We start from the raw sequence: 17,505 nt of genomic DNA, 5'->3' as shown, positions 1-17,505 counted from the left end.
GCTTTTGTTGCAATCCATCATAGGGCTTTGTGTTATACACCGTAAGTAGAAACTGTTAACAGGAAAACTAGATTAATGCTGAGAGAAAAAAAAGTCATCGGATAAAACATAGGAATCAAAAGCTATTTCAAATCACATAGTATGTTATGCATTAATACATTTTTAGCCTTTGGGGAAATGGAGGAAAACTTGTAATCAAAAATTAATTTGTGCATTCTTGGCTGTACCTAAATTAGAACCCAGGATACTTCCAAAATTATTTTTAATCAAATGACCTGACAGGAGCTCACTAGGAGAAAACTAATGAGTACAAGGTAATCTGAATAATATTTAGTAATGCTGATAGAAAATTTTGCAGCTCTTTTTTTCAAATCTTACATGTAATAATTTAAAAGATTTCTATTTAGAGGTGGAAGTATATGTGTGTGCATATATATAGTGCAAATACATTGTGCATGTAATTTATATTTTTTTTTAAATTAACTTCTTCAGAAAGCTTAATAGAAATACAAGTGCAAGGAGTCACTATTTTTTTTCTTCATTAATATCCTAACAAAAAAATGCAATGTGGTTCCCGCATGACTAAATATTTCTGCATTAATATATGGACACATATGATGAATTTCACTAATCTTCCTTTTTGTAGTAAGATATCATTAGAGCTTGTGCCTGTTTAGGGAAAATGCTTCTCATCTTTTCTGTGAACTATTCACAAGATCGGTTTTGTAAGTCTTCAATATTGGAAGGAAAAGAATTGGTGATTAGTATTTTGTGCCTTTTGAAATTTGTATTTGGATTTGAACAATGCAGTTATATTCTGTACAGTTTCTGATTGTTTACTGTTTTGTAAACTTAAAATATCACAGGGCATGAAGGGACGAGGTCATCATATATGTTAAAAAAGTTTTAGTTTAAAGATACTGAGAAGTAGAATTGTAAGGGGAAAAACCCATCACCAATTAATTCTAATGTAACACCTGGAAATCTTTGTTACTATTTTTTTGAAGATACTTAGGGATTTTTTTGAATCAGAAGTTTTATTCTTTGTTCTGTGTTTTTTATGTTATATATATTTTGGAAGTAAGTTGTCACAAAGTTCACCATCTTTTTTAATTTCCATTTTTGCTTAAAATAGTTAAAGAAATTTGTATGTCTGAATGTTTCTTGCTGTAAATATGCCAAACAGTGTCATGTCTAACTTCGTTCATTGAATTTTGTCTCTATGATCCAGAAATGCAACTGGCTTAGTGCCTTATTGCCCTCAGCAATCCTGCTGTTCAGTGTAGGGAGTGTTGAACCTAAATTTTTTTTTTCCCCAAGAGCAATTTGATTTAAATAGTTTCTTTATTAAGATGAACAGAAATGTTTTTACAGTTATTAGCAAGACACATCAAATAGCTGCGCTTATGGTGACTGGATTTTTTTTTTTCTTTTGCTGTAGGTCTGTTAAATTTGATACAAAGAACTTACATTTAAAAAATACTTACCATAGTAAGATGGAAGTTGTTGGTAGTGGGGGAAAAATGAAGGAAGCAACATGGTTAAAAGAATGAATGCTTAACAAATTGATGAATCAGTAGGTACTTGTTTATATTCCAGAAAATCGGAGGTGAAAACAAAGGAAAAAACTTGAGTTATGTGAAATCAAGCTGAGCTTAGCCTTGTAGAAAGAAACTATCTAAAAAAGCCACAGTTTGTAAGCTGCTGTGCTCCAAATTGTTTGTGTTTGAATTCCACTTCATTAATAGGAATTCTGCGTAACAAAAGGGAAGAGATTTGCAAAACCTGCATGCTGTTTGTTTAGCCCTATTGCATTTTGCACCTGTATTGGGGAAAAAGAACCCCATATTGAGCTGAAAATTCTCTCCTTGTGTTTAGGGTACCTTGGGTTTTTGCTCTGTACGCACGATTGGTGTGAAATGTTTCATTAGGGCTTGAGGGGAGGAGAGGACTGTATAAATGATGGTGACAGCCTCCGTCACCTGCGTGCTGGGGCAAGAGGGGCTAGTGGCAGCGCAAACAAAACACAGCTGGGAGGAATTCCAGGAAATGTGTAAGGACCCTCAGGAAGCCCAAACACATACAGTGGGTTGTAGCTGGAGTCAGGCTCTCAATGTCTCCCCCAACAAAACTGGAAGTGGTATGGAAGCCCTGAGGGCTGGTCTCAGTAGAACCTGGCTGCTGCATGCTATGATGCTGTATTTCATTACACGTAAGCTCCCTGACTCAGCCCAGATCGCAGCGTTTCACTTAACAGAAGATAGGCTGTTGCCTCCTCTAAACCTTGAGGTAGTCCCTGTAGTTATGAATTGGTATGTCAGCTTTCTCCCCTGATATTGCTGCTGTTTCTGTTAATGAAGTTGTACTTGCTCCATTAGCAGTGCTACGGTGCTGTTACCAGGGGGTCATATTTTGCAGTGTTACCTATGCTGGGAATTCTGCTGTTGCGGCCATCACTGGAGTTACCTCAGTGACAGCAGCTATGTAAGATTTTTTTGGAAAAAACCCTAATTTATCATAGATAAAGCTCTTAAAAGTCAGCATACAAATAATTAATCATTCCATTTCTTCTCACCCGTAACTTTCCAAAATTGCCTTCATTTTTATTATACTGTTTCATGATAGTCGCAACCAATATAGAGCTGAAAATAGGAACTTGTTTTTTCCCAGTGTAAAAGATTACTGTCACTTTTTTCACTTGTTTAGCTGAATAAAGGTGAAACTTAGACGTTTTGGCAAGGAAGTAGGTGTATCTGTGGTTTGTATCTATAATCAAAGCCATAATTTTCAAATGTTTTTTCCATGCTTCAACGGTGAGCGTGCCTCTGTGCAGGTGTGCATGCATGCATGGGGGAGAGATTGTAGTCTTATGATACACATCTGGGAGAAAATTGACTGGATGGTAGTAGCTGAAAAGTAATTTTTTTAACACCGTCTGTAATTATGCTTTAGAGATTTAACAGAACTCAAGTCCTACCCATTTTTGTGACTGTGTTGTCTGTTTTCTGCTTATCTGACATGGCAGATGTACTGAGATTGTTCTATAGAAAGAAAATAATAATTGTCACACAATTAAAACAATACAGAATAAAAATTACAATGTATTTTTAAATGTTTCATAATTTTATTAGTTAGAAATCTGTTGATTATTATCTTGCAAATCAAATACTTTCCTATACATTACTGAGAGAGAGACTTCAGTGGCCCATTGACGTATTAATCCACCCCTGCATAATCTTATCTTCAGTTCAGCAACAGAATATTAAGAGAACATTTGAGAGACTGTAATTGGTATTACATCAGGAACAGTATTTTTTATATTTGTAACTACAAATAAAATAAGAAATATTTTATTAATGACTCTGTGGTTTAATAAAAAACCCAAATTATCAACATCCTTGATATACCCCTTATAGTCACGTCTTCTTACGTTGATCAAATGTGTAACAACTTTTTTGAATCAACAATCTAGTACAGGAAGTATTAAGATGTAACTGATTCATTTTACACTCATTTTTAGACAGCAGTGATGTCAACATCACTTTCTAGTAATGTATTTTGCATTTATTTTCTTTGACACTGCTTTTTGGTTACCATAAGGTCATCTTTTCCCAGTCATTTGCAGCTAGAAAAATTTTTGTGAGCAAGTTGCAGAAGACTGAGATTTGAGGGAAATGTTCCAAGAAGGAGATCTTTCATTCTGTGACATGATTCATAACAGCAAGGATTGCAGAACCGTGATTTTAACAGATTTCTGTTGAATTGTCAATTTAAGATGTCAGTTGTCATCTTGTCAGCTCCAAGATGTATCCTCTAAGGGATGTTAATTGCCTTTAGAGTTTTCAAATCGTTATGTTCACTCAGCAGTAGGTGGTCGTGGCCTACTTTCTTGAAGGACACCGTACTGTTGGTGCCTGCTTTTTCTCAAGCTTTTACCTGGACCTTGATCTTGCAGTGAGAGCTGCAGAGAAACACGCTGCATGAAGTCTTTGCACATCTGCCTTTTCATAGTAGAGGTGTGTATTATAAAATCTTCATCTTTGGATTTTCTGCAACTAGTGTAACATGATGTCTCGTAGTGTAATTAAAAGAAAATCTGACATGAGAAGGAGCTTGTTTTGTTGGCTGATGCAATTCTGATTTTACCAGATTCATTAATACCTTCGAGGATTTTTAGTAGCTAGTTTCATTCTGTCCCAAAGTCTGTATAGTGTAGATGCGGTTAGTGCGTGATTATATAAGCAAATATAAAAGCTATTGTATATTCCATTTCTGTTTCTAAAGGGTGGGTGGGGGAAGTGTTAAATTGATTGTTGTGTTTCAAACTGTGGTCTGTTCTGCCAGCAGCTAGAATGCGATCAATTAAATGAGGCATATGAAAGGCATTGCTGTTGCACATTGTTAAAGGAAAATTGCAGTAAGTATGGTAACAGTAAGGCATAAAGACATGCTATAGGAATGGTTGGAATTAAATTTAACCCCGGGCATTCCGTGCTGCATTATTGGTATATTATATAAAATTAAAGATTAATGTTTTTCATTAATGCTAAGAAAATAATGTCAAGTTTAGGAAGGACGAAATGTAACCTAATCGGAAGTAAACTTTCGTTAAAAAAGACGTGATCGTGTAATTTCATTAGTCTTCTGAAAGTAAAACTGAAGTATAGTTTAGTTACCAGTTAAACTGTTGGGCAGGTTAATGAGTTAGTTTTCCCCACCTTAATGTTGTGCTTTCGTTCCGACTTGTCTTACTAGAAAACCTGAATCGTTACTGTGACAACTGACATTTCACGTTTTTCACAAGCTTCTCGTCACATTTCTCCGCACGTCTTGCAGTTCTGAAATATTTCTCCAGGAGCGTGTTGAAGGGAAAATGACAGCTGTTGCCTACACCGCTGCTCCCCAGGGCCTTCTCTTGGCACCGGCCCGGTCGGCGCCTGCGGGGCTGCGGTGCGGGGCTGCGGTGCGGGCGGGGGGGGGCAGGTGGCCCGAGGGCAGGGGTCTCGGCCGCTGCCAGCAGCGCTCCAGAAGTACGAGGCAGAGAGATGGAAGAGTGTCACCGCCCGTAATCGCTGAAGAGGGCTGTGATTTTACTGGTTGCGCAACACGCTGAACAGCTTGGCTGTTGAAGGGAAGCGCGGTCAAATCTCGTTAAGGCTGTTCTTCTAAAAAGATGTTCATTAACTTTCATTACTGCCATTGTTCTGCAGTTTTTTAAGTAATAGGAATTAGTTGAAAAAGCAACTGGAGCACTTTACCTAAATCCTAGAAAATCACGTATCCAAGCACGATAGATTAATAAAAACACTAGACTGTTATTACATACACACATTCGCATTCCGTACTCATACTCGCAGCGTGTGCGTGGGGGATGAGGTGGTGCCAGCCATTGTGCAACTGAAGTAGCAGGGGGGGTTGTAAAGAAGATTAGAGTTAGCTCCTCAAGCGGTTTCAGAGTGCTTCAAAGGAAGTGGGGGCGAAGAGTTTTCAATAGTGGCTCTGCGAAAGAGATCGGCATCTCTTTGTAAAGAGGAGTTGCAGTTTAAGGTCGCTATAGAGTAAAGCGCTTCCATTTAACTCGAGTGTAAACTAGTGCCGCTTCTTCAGGCTTGCCTCAAAGATTTGCCTTGGACAGGAGGGAAGAGGAGACACCTGTGTTGGAGGGTTGCCTTCCCTTCCCCTCCGTTTTGAGCTGGGGAGCGGTGGGGCTGAGGGCAGGGAGAGCTGTGAGCCTCCGAGGAGGTGTCACCTAACCTTTCAGCCTGGGGATCCTCTGAGGCACTGACAAGCTGCTTCTGCCTCTTTGGGGTTATGGGCAGTTTCCAGGGCTGACTTGGGAGCAACGTGGTAACAGGATTTCATGATCCTGTAATGGATTTTTCCTTTGCTGCCAGAGTGGCTTGGGTAATGTGTGGTTTTGGGAGGGGGTGTGTATTTTTTTGCTTTTAACCTAAAAGATGTACTAGATGGTAACAATGCCATTTTTGTGTTTTCCTCTTTCACAGCTCTAAAGCTGCATAAGAAATATAGTAATTCCAAAATTTTTCATCTTTCTTGCTAAGAACTGCATTGGGAGACATATCTTTTATAGGAGCGAAGAAATTGTTTGGGTACAGTAAGTTCTGTTTGCTGTTGCACACCCGTTTCATGAGTGAGGGCTCCCTGTGCTGGGATCGATAAATACGGTTGGGGAGGAATCATCAAGACCTTCTAGCAGTTGCAGCTAAAGAACATGTGGTCCATAGTGGACAAACTACTGGCAGGTACTTTTGTTGTATACAGCATCCTATGGCAATGAGTTCCACGGTTTATTGAACATTGTGTGAAATGCCTTTTCCTTTGTTTTGAGCATGTTTAAGTGATACTTTTCTCCGTTGCCTCCTTGGTCTTTTTTCTGTGGGAAACGGGGAAATACCCTCTGTTCAGGCTTTACATAGTTTTTAAAACATGATGCATAATTTGGAAGGTGTCAGTTACATCTTCTGTCATTTGTTTCCCTTCCAAGTTTATTCTTGTTTTAAAACTACCTTTTGCCGTATTTACTGTTCCCTCTGCTATCTTTTCTCATTATACCTTTGGGTAGGACACCCACAACTGCATTATACAGATATTAGAAAATGGTATTTGTAGGGTTTGGGGGAGGAAAAAAGGTCAAAGAATAGATTTTCTGCAAATTCTGAAGAGGTCAAAGTTAGAAAATTTCCATTGTCTTAAATGGACTTTTATTCAGGTTCAGAGTTGTACATCTTGAGGTCCAGGGAGTTCTGGCTTAATCTCTGCTTGTGCAGCATCTTTTTATGCCTATTGTAGAAAGTTTGGGCCAATACTGTGTCTTCTCAGCTGTTTTGTTGAATGCCCTGTCTTAGAGACAAATCAGACAGGTAAAGGGCAGTGCACACTCAAACACTGTTGCTTAAAATCTAGCTAGCAGTTGGCTGGAGTTACTTTTAACGTTGTTGTTGTTGTTGCTGTTACACACAGTTTTGTAAAGAATCTGTTGCTTGAGCATCTGAAGCTTTATGACCTATACATGCTATAAATTCGGCAAGTTTTACATGAACGATATAAAATTGAGGGTGAGAAATATCACTTACTAATATCTTGATTGTATAAAATAAAACAAAAGAAAAAGTGCAGTAGCCGTCAACTGCTTTTATGCTTGTTATTTACGGATTTTTTTTTTTTACCTTTATAACACAGATCTATAGTAGATAGAAATAAGGACTATTTCAGTTTCTTTTATATATAGATTTTTACGTTTTCTGTGAAAATATTCCTTTACATACTTGTTTGGACGTCTTTTTAAAAGACTTGCCTACTGTGCTATTTATACAACAGTATCATTAAAGCAGTAATCAAGAAAGGGCTTAACTCTGAAATTAAATATTAAATGCTTCTGTAGAACATTGCTCATGTATCATTTGTTGTGTTTCTTTGTCAGCGATAGAATGAGTCCTTTACTTTCTGTTGGGGAACGGTGATAACAAACCTGTAGTTAAGGGTTTTTTAAGGTTCTTGTCACTTGGGGGAGAGGAGTTGTAAACCTTAAGACAGCAGAATTGCTGCTGGTGGGGCCCCTTTGATCTCCCTTGCTTCATGCTCCACCCATGTCTTGTACCAGCAGGTAAAATGTCTCACCTTAATTATAAACACTTTGTCATTGCTTCTATCTGAGAAAGTGTTCGGTTATGCACTTTTTATTTCATTTAGCTTGTATGTAGCAGCTAGCCTTTTAGTACTTAGGTACTTAGGGACTAGAAAGATTTGGGATATTCCTGGAAAATAAAAATCTGTTCTTAGAATTTACCCCTGCCCCATGCACACTTCCATAATTTTTACAGTTAGTACTGAGAATCTAAATTACAAAATTTTAAGAACTGTATAATCTTTCACTTAAGCCAGTGACAAGAAGAATTATTTTCATTGTTTTTTATACCTCAAAAGCATAAAATATTTTTGATTGTTCTCTCAAGAAAATAAGGGCAGTAGACATGGTGTTAAAATGCAATGAATGACGTCTAATCAGATGTAACAGAAGCACAGAAGTGTTTCTCAGGTAGACTTAAGAATCTTGCCTGGGTCCCTCAGCTACGAGCCCTGGCTTCAGTGAAAGGATATAATCCCAAGAAAGGAGAAATATAAGCAGTCTGCAAGAGGAAAATACTCCATTACAGTCATCTTTGACTCTTTTAATTCCCTATGCCATTCTAGGTCAGCAAAACTTCAGCTCTACCACCATAGCCTTATGTTATTCTTATCAAAATATCTCTCCATTTCACCCAAGAAAAGATAACAGTGGCTAAATATATACTGTAGGGAAGATGCATTCTGTGGCACAACACAAAGCCCAGGCTACATCCTGGGAATGTTTTGGGATAAAGCTTCTAAGCGGAAGATGGATGAAGCTGTGGCAGGCTGTCTGGTTGATGGACTAGGACTGGAGGTTGCGCTGCGGGAAAATTCTCTGCCCTGCTGTCTGGAGAAAGTGCAGTCTCCTCCGCAATGGGAAGGGAGACATAAGTTATAACAATACCAAGCGTATCCATTCTCTGCGTATCAAATGGGAGTTTTGCATTGGTCATTCGGAGTTTTACATGACAGACAGAAAAATTACAGAATTTTAGGGAATCTATTTTTCATTAAGAAAAGTTTTAGTAGATGGATCTTGATAAGCAGCACTAGTAAGATGAGAGGCATAACTTTTCCCCTGAGAAACTCCTTCCAGTCAGTGCTGTGGGTGCAGAAAATTACAAGCCTGGGATTCAAAGCCTGAAATGATTCTTACGCTGTTTGCAGAACTAGTAAAGACTCTTGATTAATTTAATGTACGTGGATTTGGAAAGGTGTGGGGGGGTAGGATTTCTGAGTCATGGAAGACTTTGCACTACAAGTTTACTGAGGAGAGTTTTGTATTTGGAAGATGTGTTCTTAGCTGAATTTATTGCCAGTAGCAGTGAGGGTGGAAGGGAAACATCTTCTCTTTTCTTGCCTTAAGTATGATTTAGAAGTGATGTTTAGACTAGAAGGGGGACTCCTGCTAGTAACATGACATTACATACTGAATGGATCGTATCTACCTTTCAGGCAGAGTAGGTAACTAGTTTGACTTTGACCTCATAATAAAGGGAATTTATTGTTGGAGTTCGCCTGGCCTGAATAAGGAAGTAGTCTATCAAGAAGGAAATAATTCGTTAATGTTTTGTACCACAAAGATTATCCTGTTTTGGGGCACGGGGCGGCGGGTGCGGTGGTGTGGTGAGAAAAAAGCATGAACTGTAAAAAAAATATTTGTCACTTCACTGGCATCTGAGTCAGGTAAAGCTTTAAAGAGAGAGAATGTATTAGTCTTTCATTGGGCAAAGAAGAAAATATTTATGTACTCGCAGAACGATTAATTCCATCAGTACTACAGAGGTATTTTTATCTTGTTAGGATTGGTCAATTTAACCTTAGACATAATCTGAATTTAAAATATAAATAAACTTACAACACTATTTTGTCTCCTTTCTTTACAGATTTGCTGGTCCTCTGATACATTTCAGAATGCCGCTGGTAAAAAGAAACATAGACCCTAGGCACCTGTGCCACACAGCTCTGCCCCGAGGTATCAAGAATGAACTGGAATGTGTCACCAATATCTCCTTGGCAAATATAATCAGACAACTGAGTAGCCTAAGTAAGTACTTTGTCCTAATAGCTGTATTTAGAACTAACTTATTTTACAGTCATAGTTGTTGTGGTTGAAGTAGGAATACGTTTTCAGATTCTCAGTAGAAAATTGTGGCTGAGCCTTGAATGTACTCCTTTTGTGGCTAGTGACTAGCATGGACTTCTGTGGAAGAAAGCTAGGAATTTTTCCAGCAACACGTCTTAAAACTGTTCAGCCATATGTTTCTGTTACCAGTGGAACATGACAGAAAAAGATACCTGGTAGTTAATGAAGTCAGTAATTGCTAACCTTAGAACAATTCTTGAGTAGGGAATATGACATAATGAGGAATATATCACTGGTTGCTTAATTCTCTTAACTCAAACTCTTGGTCATGTTGTGGTCACTTAGGAAAAAAGAGTATTTGTCTTATTTTAAAATAATAAACTCAGAAATGTAACTATTACATGGTGTTTCAAACAGCTAAGGATTTTTCTTCCTTCTCCCTTCTGTCAACAATTTTTCCCTCTGTGTGTTTGAGAGGAGTGAATACTTCTCAAGCTCTAGAACTCTGAAGGAGTTTTTTCTCAAGAGGCTGGTTTCTGGGTTGTTTTTTCTTTTAAGTTATAGAAACTTTAAAAAGATGTCAGATGAACCAGCTTGATAGCATTTTTAATTTCCAATACTACAAGTGCTTTTTAACTGCTAGGACATTAGTATTTTCCAAACTAGCAACACATTAAATATTAGAATGTGCATGTATATACATCTACAATGCAAAAAGCCTTTCAGCTCCATCAATATCTTGGCATCATAGGTGATGTAGCCTAATTTGTTAATTAGATTGATTTAGTTACTGGATTGATGGTATACAGTATGGTGACTGTTTTGGCAGCCTTTCAAAGCTGCTAGGGTGCTATTAGGTTGAAGACTCTGAGGACACTGAATTATACAATGGAGACAGCAATGCTTACAGCACATAAATATGAACATTATTAGTATAGCTGCTGCAACAGCAAGGAAAGTAACTGTTTAAATGCCTTTCATTGAACTAAGAGCATATCAGATTAAGATGCAGTATATGATCACCATCTGTGGTCTTGCTTGTCTGCCAAAAGCCCTTCTCAGACTAGCTGCTGGTGTACTAGCCTCCCCTTCCAAGTCACTCTTATACTATATTCATTTATTTTAGTTTTCTTGTTCTATAAATTCTTATTTGATTATATACTCCATCTAGGGGTATTTCCTTTCATAGATGGCATACCAAACTTACGTTTGATATTTTCATTTGGAAGGTTCATTTGACCTTAAAAAAACCCAAATCATTTGGTTTTTCAATTTTACAGAACACCAACTTCTAACTATACATCATGGTCTCAGTGCTTACCTACTGAGATTCAGCTGCCTTTACTATGTTTTCTCAGTAAACAGACCTTACACCTGACATTGTGTATAGAACTGTTCAGGAAGAGGTCAGGATGAAACAATACCAGAACAAAAAAACTCAGTTAAGGGAGAAAAATGTATTGAAGAATATCCACTGAATGCTCCCACATTTGTGATATGGCTTGCCTAATGTATAGCACAGTTAGAGAGACACTTTCAAGGGAGTGTAACTGTAATTGTGTAAACTCCTTTTCTGTAGAAGGAATATGGTTCTACATGATGCGCCCATATGTAGGGATGAGCTTTAAATTAGCTGTTTTCACTTAAGAGGAGTTTCTGTCATGAACTTGTGACTCACTAGTGGTCAAAAAGGCACACAATGTTGGAAATTATAAGGAAGGTAAAAGAGGAGGGAAAATGCACTAGTTTACTCTGCAACAGCAAACCCAGAATAGGTAATTCAGAATTTTTTATAAATTAAATACCAATGAGCAGGACCTGTTACTTCAATAATTGGTTCTCCTCTCCAAATAGGATCATGGTGTTTGTAGGTTTTCTGCGGGCAGTGTTTATACCAACCGAATTACTGAATGACAGATGTTCCCTTTCTGAGTTTCATGCAATCAGCTGATTTAGTTCTTCAACCTGTAGGTTTTTGGTTTATTCTGTGTATGTTTTCAACAAAAAACCACATTTTTTTCCTACAATTAAACAGAACTTGTTTTGCAAAATAATCCTTATTTCTCAGCAGCTTTAAGGATTGCTCTGTAAAAATGGAGATTGTGTTACAAAGGTACAAGTACCTGTGAAAGTATTTTGTTCCAGAATTCTTTTAGCTTTTCTGCCTGTTTGTGCTTGTAGCAATACAAATTCAAAAAAATTCGGGAGTTCTGGCATAGGAGTTTTGTCTCCCACGTCCTTAAACCCAAATAACCAATCTTCACGTGGTGTGTTGCTGTTACCGGTGCACAGCGAGGCCTGCTGACATGCAGATAAATTTCAGTAATTGCCTGTGAGTCACAGCCAGCAGGCATGGCTCCGCAGCAGTCCCCTGGCAACCAGCTTCTCTGCGGTCCTTTCCTTTTTGTTTTTGTGGGTGATGTGTATGTTTGAGAATCAGCCTTTACGTCGTGGGTGAAATGAGGCTTCACTCTGAGACTGGAAACAGAGTCTTCTGGTAGGGTTTCGTTTCCTTTAAACTAAAGCTGGTCTTGCTTTCGATGGTAAAGTTACACAAATTTAAATTAATGGGCTCTGACCTGATTAGCACTTAATCATTTCTGCCTTTAAGATTTTTCAGGTATCAGCCCTCAAATGGAGGATTAATCTCCTGCCATTATGACTCTCAAGACCAACCATTCTTAGCCTTTCTTCTGATATGACATGGACAAAGAGCGCTTCCAGTACTTTAAATGATACCGAAAAACATTATTTAGAAAAGCGAAGAGTGGAGTTTTGTCATGTATGTTGTTAGATCTCCATTCTTGGAGATACTAATAACTCAACTGGATTAGTCAATCAACTCAGTCTAATTGGATCTGCTCGGAGCAGGGCGTTGGACTAGATGACTTCTGGAGGTCTTTTCAACCTGAACAGGACTGTATTTCTTTGGTCTTTGATAATATGTGTAAGTAGGACATGCCTGCAGAAACAATACCTATTAAATGACAGGAATTCTGTTTTCCTCTGTTTTAATATAAAATGAAAAGAGGCTTTACATCAGTACATCAGCAATAAACTGCTATGTATCTCCATACAAATTCTCAGTCCTTTCATAATTTATTTGACGTGTTGCTTTTAATTGTTCAGTTTGAGAAATTTTTTGACCTTTAAAAGAAGTAGAGATGAAAGGACGACATATTTATTTCTGCTTTGAGTGATAGTCCTTGCCTTTCTTCCTGGAGCATGAAACACATCAGTCTGTCTTGATACAACGTATAAAATTGCCAGTAAGTAATTTTTTTCCCCCCTGTTTATTCCCAGTCTTCTCTAACTTCGTAAAAGGATCTGTCTTGTGACAACTTTTCTTAAGCACTGTGGCAACAGCAACTCTCTGGACAACAGCAACAGCTGTGTTAGTTTCCTAGGCATTCTTCCCTGTATTTCTTGCTTTCTGACTGTATCTGCTTTGGAGAAGTGCTTACTTCTTTTTTTCAGCAATACTTCAGATACATTAGTACTCCAGTACTGCCTGAGTTGGCATATGTCAGTGTATGTCAAACTATAGCATTCCAGCATACATGAAACACAACTGATAGCACTGTGCAGCTGTACCATTGTTAGAAGACAGATAAATAGTTCTTTTGTGTGCATGTAACCTCCTCATTTTGTTCACAGCTATTGGCCAATCTTGTTTTTCCTCTTATTCAGCTGTTCCCTATACACAGAATCTCAGTACTACATAAGAAACCTAACTGATGGGGTTTGTTCTTGGCCCCGGTCTCTGACACCTCCATCTGGGGAGGAGAACATTTCCCCTTTTGAGTATGTTTTTTTAATGAATGTTTACATTGCAGGCATTCAGACCAGAACTTCAATTATAGCAAGATGTCATTTCCCTTTTCTTTCTTCTACATCTGTATAACAAAAGAGAATGCTGCATAATTCTGTTTGCTAAGCTGGAGTGCCTTTTCTGTTAGTGAAAACAATTTTCATTTAACATTGAATCTTCAGTAGCCTTTCCCCTCTTTCTATCTTTTCTTTGTACTACTTCCTATTTTTACCATGTTCTCCTAGTTAGTTGTTTCTTTTCCTCACACCTTATTTGTTAGTTTTCAGGAGTGAAACCCTGACTTTTGAGCATATTATTTTCCCCCCTTTTTTTTCTGTCTCTTAGACACTTCTAACTTTTCTTCCTTATTTTTTGCTTACCATGCCATCTCCTAGAGGGTTTTAAACACTGCTCATCTTGTGAGAGACATTTCTCACCTCAGGAAAACCTTCAGTTTGCCATGGCTTAAGGTGTTAACATTCAATAAGTAGGAGATGTTTCTCCAGAAATACTTGCCAACAAGGTGTCTGGTGTGCAGCTGATCTTTAGAACCACTCCTCCTCAGCTCAAAGACCATCCTTTCTTCATCCTGTCTGGACAACATCTTCAGCACATGGTGAGGCCCCCACATGTTGCATGATCAGGGTAGGTCTTTGCGGATCTGCAGCTAGAGCTTCAGTCAGTAATTGTGACCGTCTGAGGAACTTGAACATACATAAGTCTATGGGACTTGACAAGATGCATCCCAGAGTCCTGAGGGAATTGGCTGATGCAGTTGCCAAGCCACTCTCTATGATACTTGAAAAGTCCTAGCAGTCAGGTGAAGTCCCTGGTGACTGAAAAAAGGGGAAAATTGCACCATTTTTTAAAAAGGGTAGCAAGGAGAACCCTGGGAACTACCAACCCGTCAACCTTGCCTCTGTGCCGGGGAAGATCATGGAACAGATCCTCCTAGAAACTGTGCTAAGGTACATGGAGGACAGGGAGGTGATTTGAGACAGCCAGCATGGCTTCACCAAGGGCAAGTCCTGCCTGACCAACCTAGTGACCTTCTATGATGGAGTGACTACATCAGTGGACAAGGGAAGAGCTACCGATGTCGTCTATCTGGACTTCTGTAAGGCTTTTGACATGGTCCTCCACAACATCCTTCTCTCTACACTGGAGAGATATGGACTCGGTGGTTGAATGGATGAGGAATTGGTTGGATGGTCACATCCCAAGGGTAGTGGTCAACAGCTCAATGTCAAGATGAAGATCAGTGACGAGTGGTGTCCTTCAGGGGTCCATGATGGGACCAGTGCTCTTTAATACCTTCATCAATGACATAGACAGTGGGATCAAGTGCACCCTCAGCAAGTTTGCAGGTGACACCAAGCTGAGTAGTGCAGTTGACACACCTGAGGGGTGGCATGCCATCCAGAGGGACCTGGACAAGCTTGAGGAATGGGCGCATGTGAACCTCATGAGGTTCAACAAGGCCAAGTGCAGGGTCCTGCCTGGGTTGAGGCAACCCCCAGTATCAGTACAGGCTGGGGGATGAAGGGATTGAGAGCAGCCCTGCTGAGAAGGACGTGGGCGTGTTGGTGGATGAAAAGCTGGACACAAGCCGGCAATGTGCGCTCGCAGCCCAGAAGACCAACTGTATCTTGGGCTGCATCCAAAGCAGCGTGGCCAGCAGCTCGAGGGAGGTGATTCTGCCCCTCTACTCTGCTCTGGTGAGACCCCACCTGGAGTCCTGCATCCAGCTCTGGAGCCCTCAGCACAGGAAAGACGTGGACCTGTTGGAGCGGGTCCAGAGGAGGCCACAAAAATGATCAGAGGGCTGGAACACCTCTCCTATGAGGACAGGCTGAGAGAGTTGGGGTTGTTCAGCTTGGAGAAGAAAAGGCTCCAGGGAGACCTTATTGCAGCCTTCCAGTGCTTAAAGGGGGCTTCTAAGAAAGATGGGGACAGACTTTTTAGCAGGGCCTGTTGTGACAGGACAAGAGCTGATGGTTTTAAACTAGAAGAGGGCAGATTTAGACTAGATATGAGGAAGACATTTTTCACAATGAAGGTGGTGAAACCCTGGCCCAGGTTGCCCAGAGAGGTGGTAGATGCTCCATCCCTGGAAACATTCCAGGTCAGGTTGGACGAGGCTCTGAGCAACCTGATCTAGTTGAAGATGTCCCTGCTTGTTGCAGGGGGCTTGGACTAGATGACCTGTAAAGGTTCCTTCCAACCCAAACTATTCTATGACACTATGAATCAAGAACCAGCAGAATCCCTGTGGCAGGTCCTGCCCTGGGAATCCTTCTTCTCACTGTGCTCACAAGCATATTCAATACTCTCTGTGGATTTTCTTCATTGGTCACCCTTCTTCCTTTGTTATTACTGTGATTGACAGGGAACACTAAAAAAGGTGGTCTTATGCACATGGCGTAAAGAAACTAGTGGCCTACTCTGCTTTTCAGAGACCCTCCATCCTCTCAAAGACTTCTGTCTGATTTCTTCATGTTGCCTCCAAGCAGTGGCAGTACTGGCAATGTGGTGCTGTTTTGTCTTGACCTCAAATGATGATTAATGGCTGAACAAATGGTCAGTAATTTCTCATTGAAAATAACTATGCGTTAGCAGAACCAAATCCTACATGTCATTAATTCCTTACCTACATAGAGCAGTCAATTCAGGTGATACTAAAAAAGGAAAGGAAGAGCAGGACTTCCCTGTGGAATGATCTTTAGGACTGGTGCCTTCAACATCAGGTTCAGCTCTCAGCAGCCTCTTTCACAGATTTCTGAATGTCCAGTGGATGATCTCAGCCAGTTTACTTGATGGGTGTCCTCAGTGGGAGATAAGAAATGATATCTCAGGCCTCCATGACTGGAGATTTTTGAAGTCTGACTTTTTCTTATTGAATGTCAACAAGAATCGTGAGACCTGCTTCAGAGCTAGCTCTTGCCAGAGTTTATTTTATACTTTTGATATCCTGAGAATCTGATAGATGCCTGGTTCCAATTTTGCTGGCTAGAGGAACCAAGTTGTCTCTTCAGTACTCTGATGTTGCTGTTACAATCCTTAAATCCAGTCCTTGTGGACTGCCCTTACACCTTCATAATGATAGTTTCCTAATTAGCATTGCTGAACTACATTTAGTAGACCATTTTTCAGAGCTTGCTCAGCCATAGCCACTAAAGTTCTCAAGAACCTACCAATGTCCTTATCTCCAAGCCTGGGAGACAGTCAGGTCTCCTAGCCTTTAGTCTGTCTTCTAGCCACTGAGCTGTGAGATTGAAATGATCCTGATGAGAAACAAGCCTAGGGTTTCAAGTGGAACTCTGATATACCTTGATTTTTGCTAAAACATTCATTTAAATAAAATCAATGTAGTGAAGAGCTGAAGCTGAATCAACAGGCAATGGATATGTTAAGTCATGTATTGGAATTAATGGAGGAGGAAAAATGTATTAATAGACTTGGAATAACTTTTTTTGTTAGTTTTATAAAGGGACCCTTGTTATATATTGTTAGCAGTTTATGTGGTAACCAATTATCCTGAAAGATTATTTTCTACTATATGCACTGTATTGTGTAGGAAGGAACTATTCAGTAATAAATAATATAATTTTGCATAGTGTAAGTATATTGGGAAGGGATTGTGCAGTAGGACTTGAGACAGGGTTTACGTACGCTTTTCTATACTTTTTATTTTTTAGAAAATGTACTGAACAAAAATATTGTTTACTGTGTCAATGGGATTGAAATAATAGAAATCAAGCAATGATAGTGTATAGGTGAGTAACAGACTGAATTCTTAGCTTGTTCTTTCTGATATTTTATCCATTTCTGTATCTTTTTAAAAAATAGGATTGCCAAACCTATATTTTTAAACTGCAATAATATTTTGAGGTTTGTATGTTTCATTATATCAACATATTTACTATTTTACTATTAAAATAACATTTAATATAAAATTTAATGATATAACCCTTTATCA

At 39.1% G+C, this 17,505-nt stretch overlaps 1 protein-coding gene across 1 annotated transcript in view; it reads left to right on the top strand.

The window, feature by feature from the left end:
• Positions 1–9,543: 9,543 nt before the first annotated feature.
• WASF1 (WASP family member 1) overlaps positions 9,544–17,505 on the top strand; it is a gene marked incomplete at both ends in the record, with an annotated part of 31,445 nt that continues 23,483 nt past the window's right edge. Inside the window, one exon of the mRNA XM_081997554.1 lies at positions 9,544–9,676. Coding sequence (XP_081853680.1) covers positions 9,544–9,676 — 133 coding nt within the window. The remainder of the gene's footprint in view (positions 9,677–17,505) is intronic.

Source organism: Phaethon aethereus, assembly GCF_964289735.1.
Source record: "Phaethon aethereus genome assembly, chromosome: 3".
Lineage (NCBI taxonomy): Eukaryota > Metazoa > Chordata > Aves > Phaethontiformes > Phaethontidae > Phaethon > Phaethon aethereus.
Note: the sequence above shows the minus strand (reverse complement) of the source record. Positions and strands in the feature narration are given on the sequence as shown.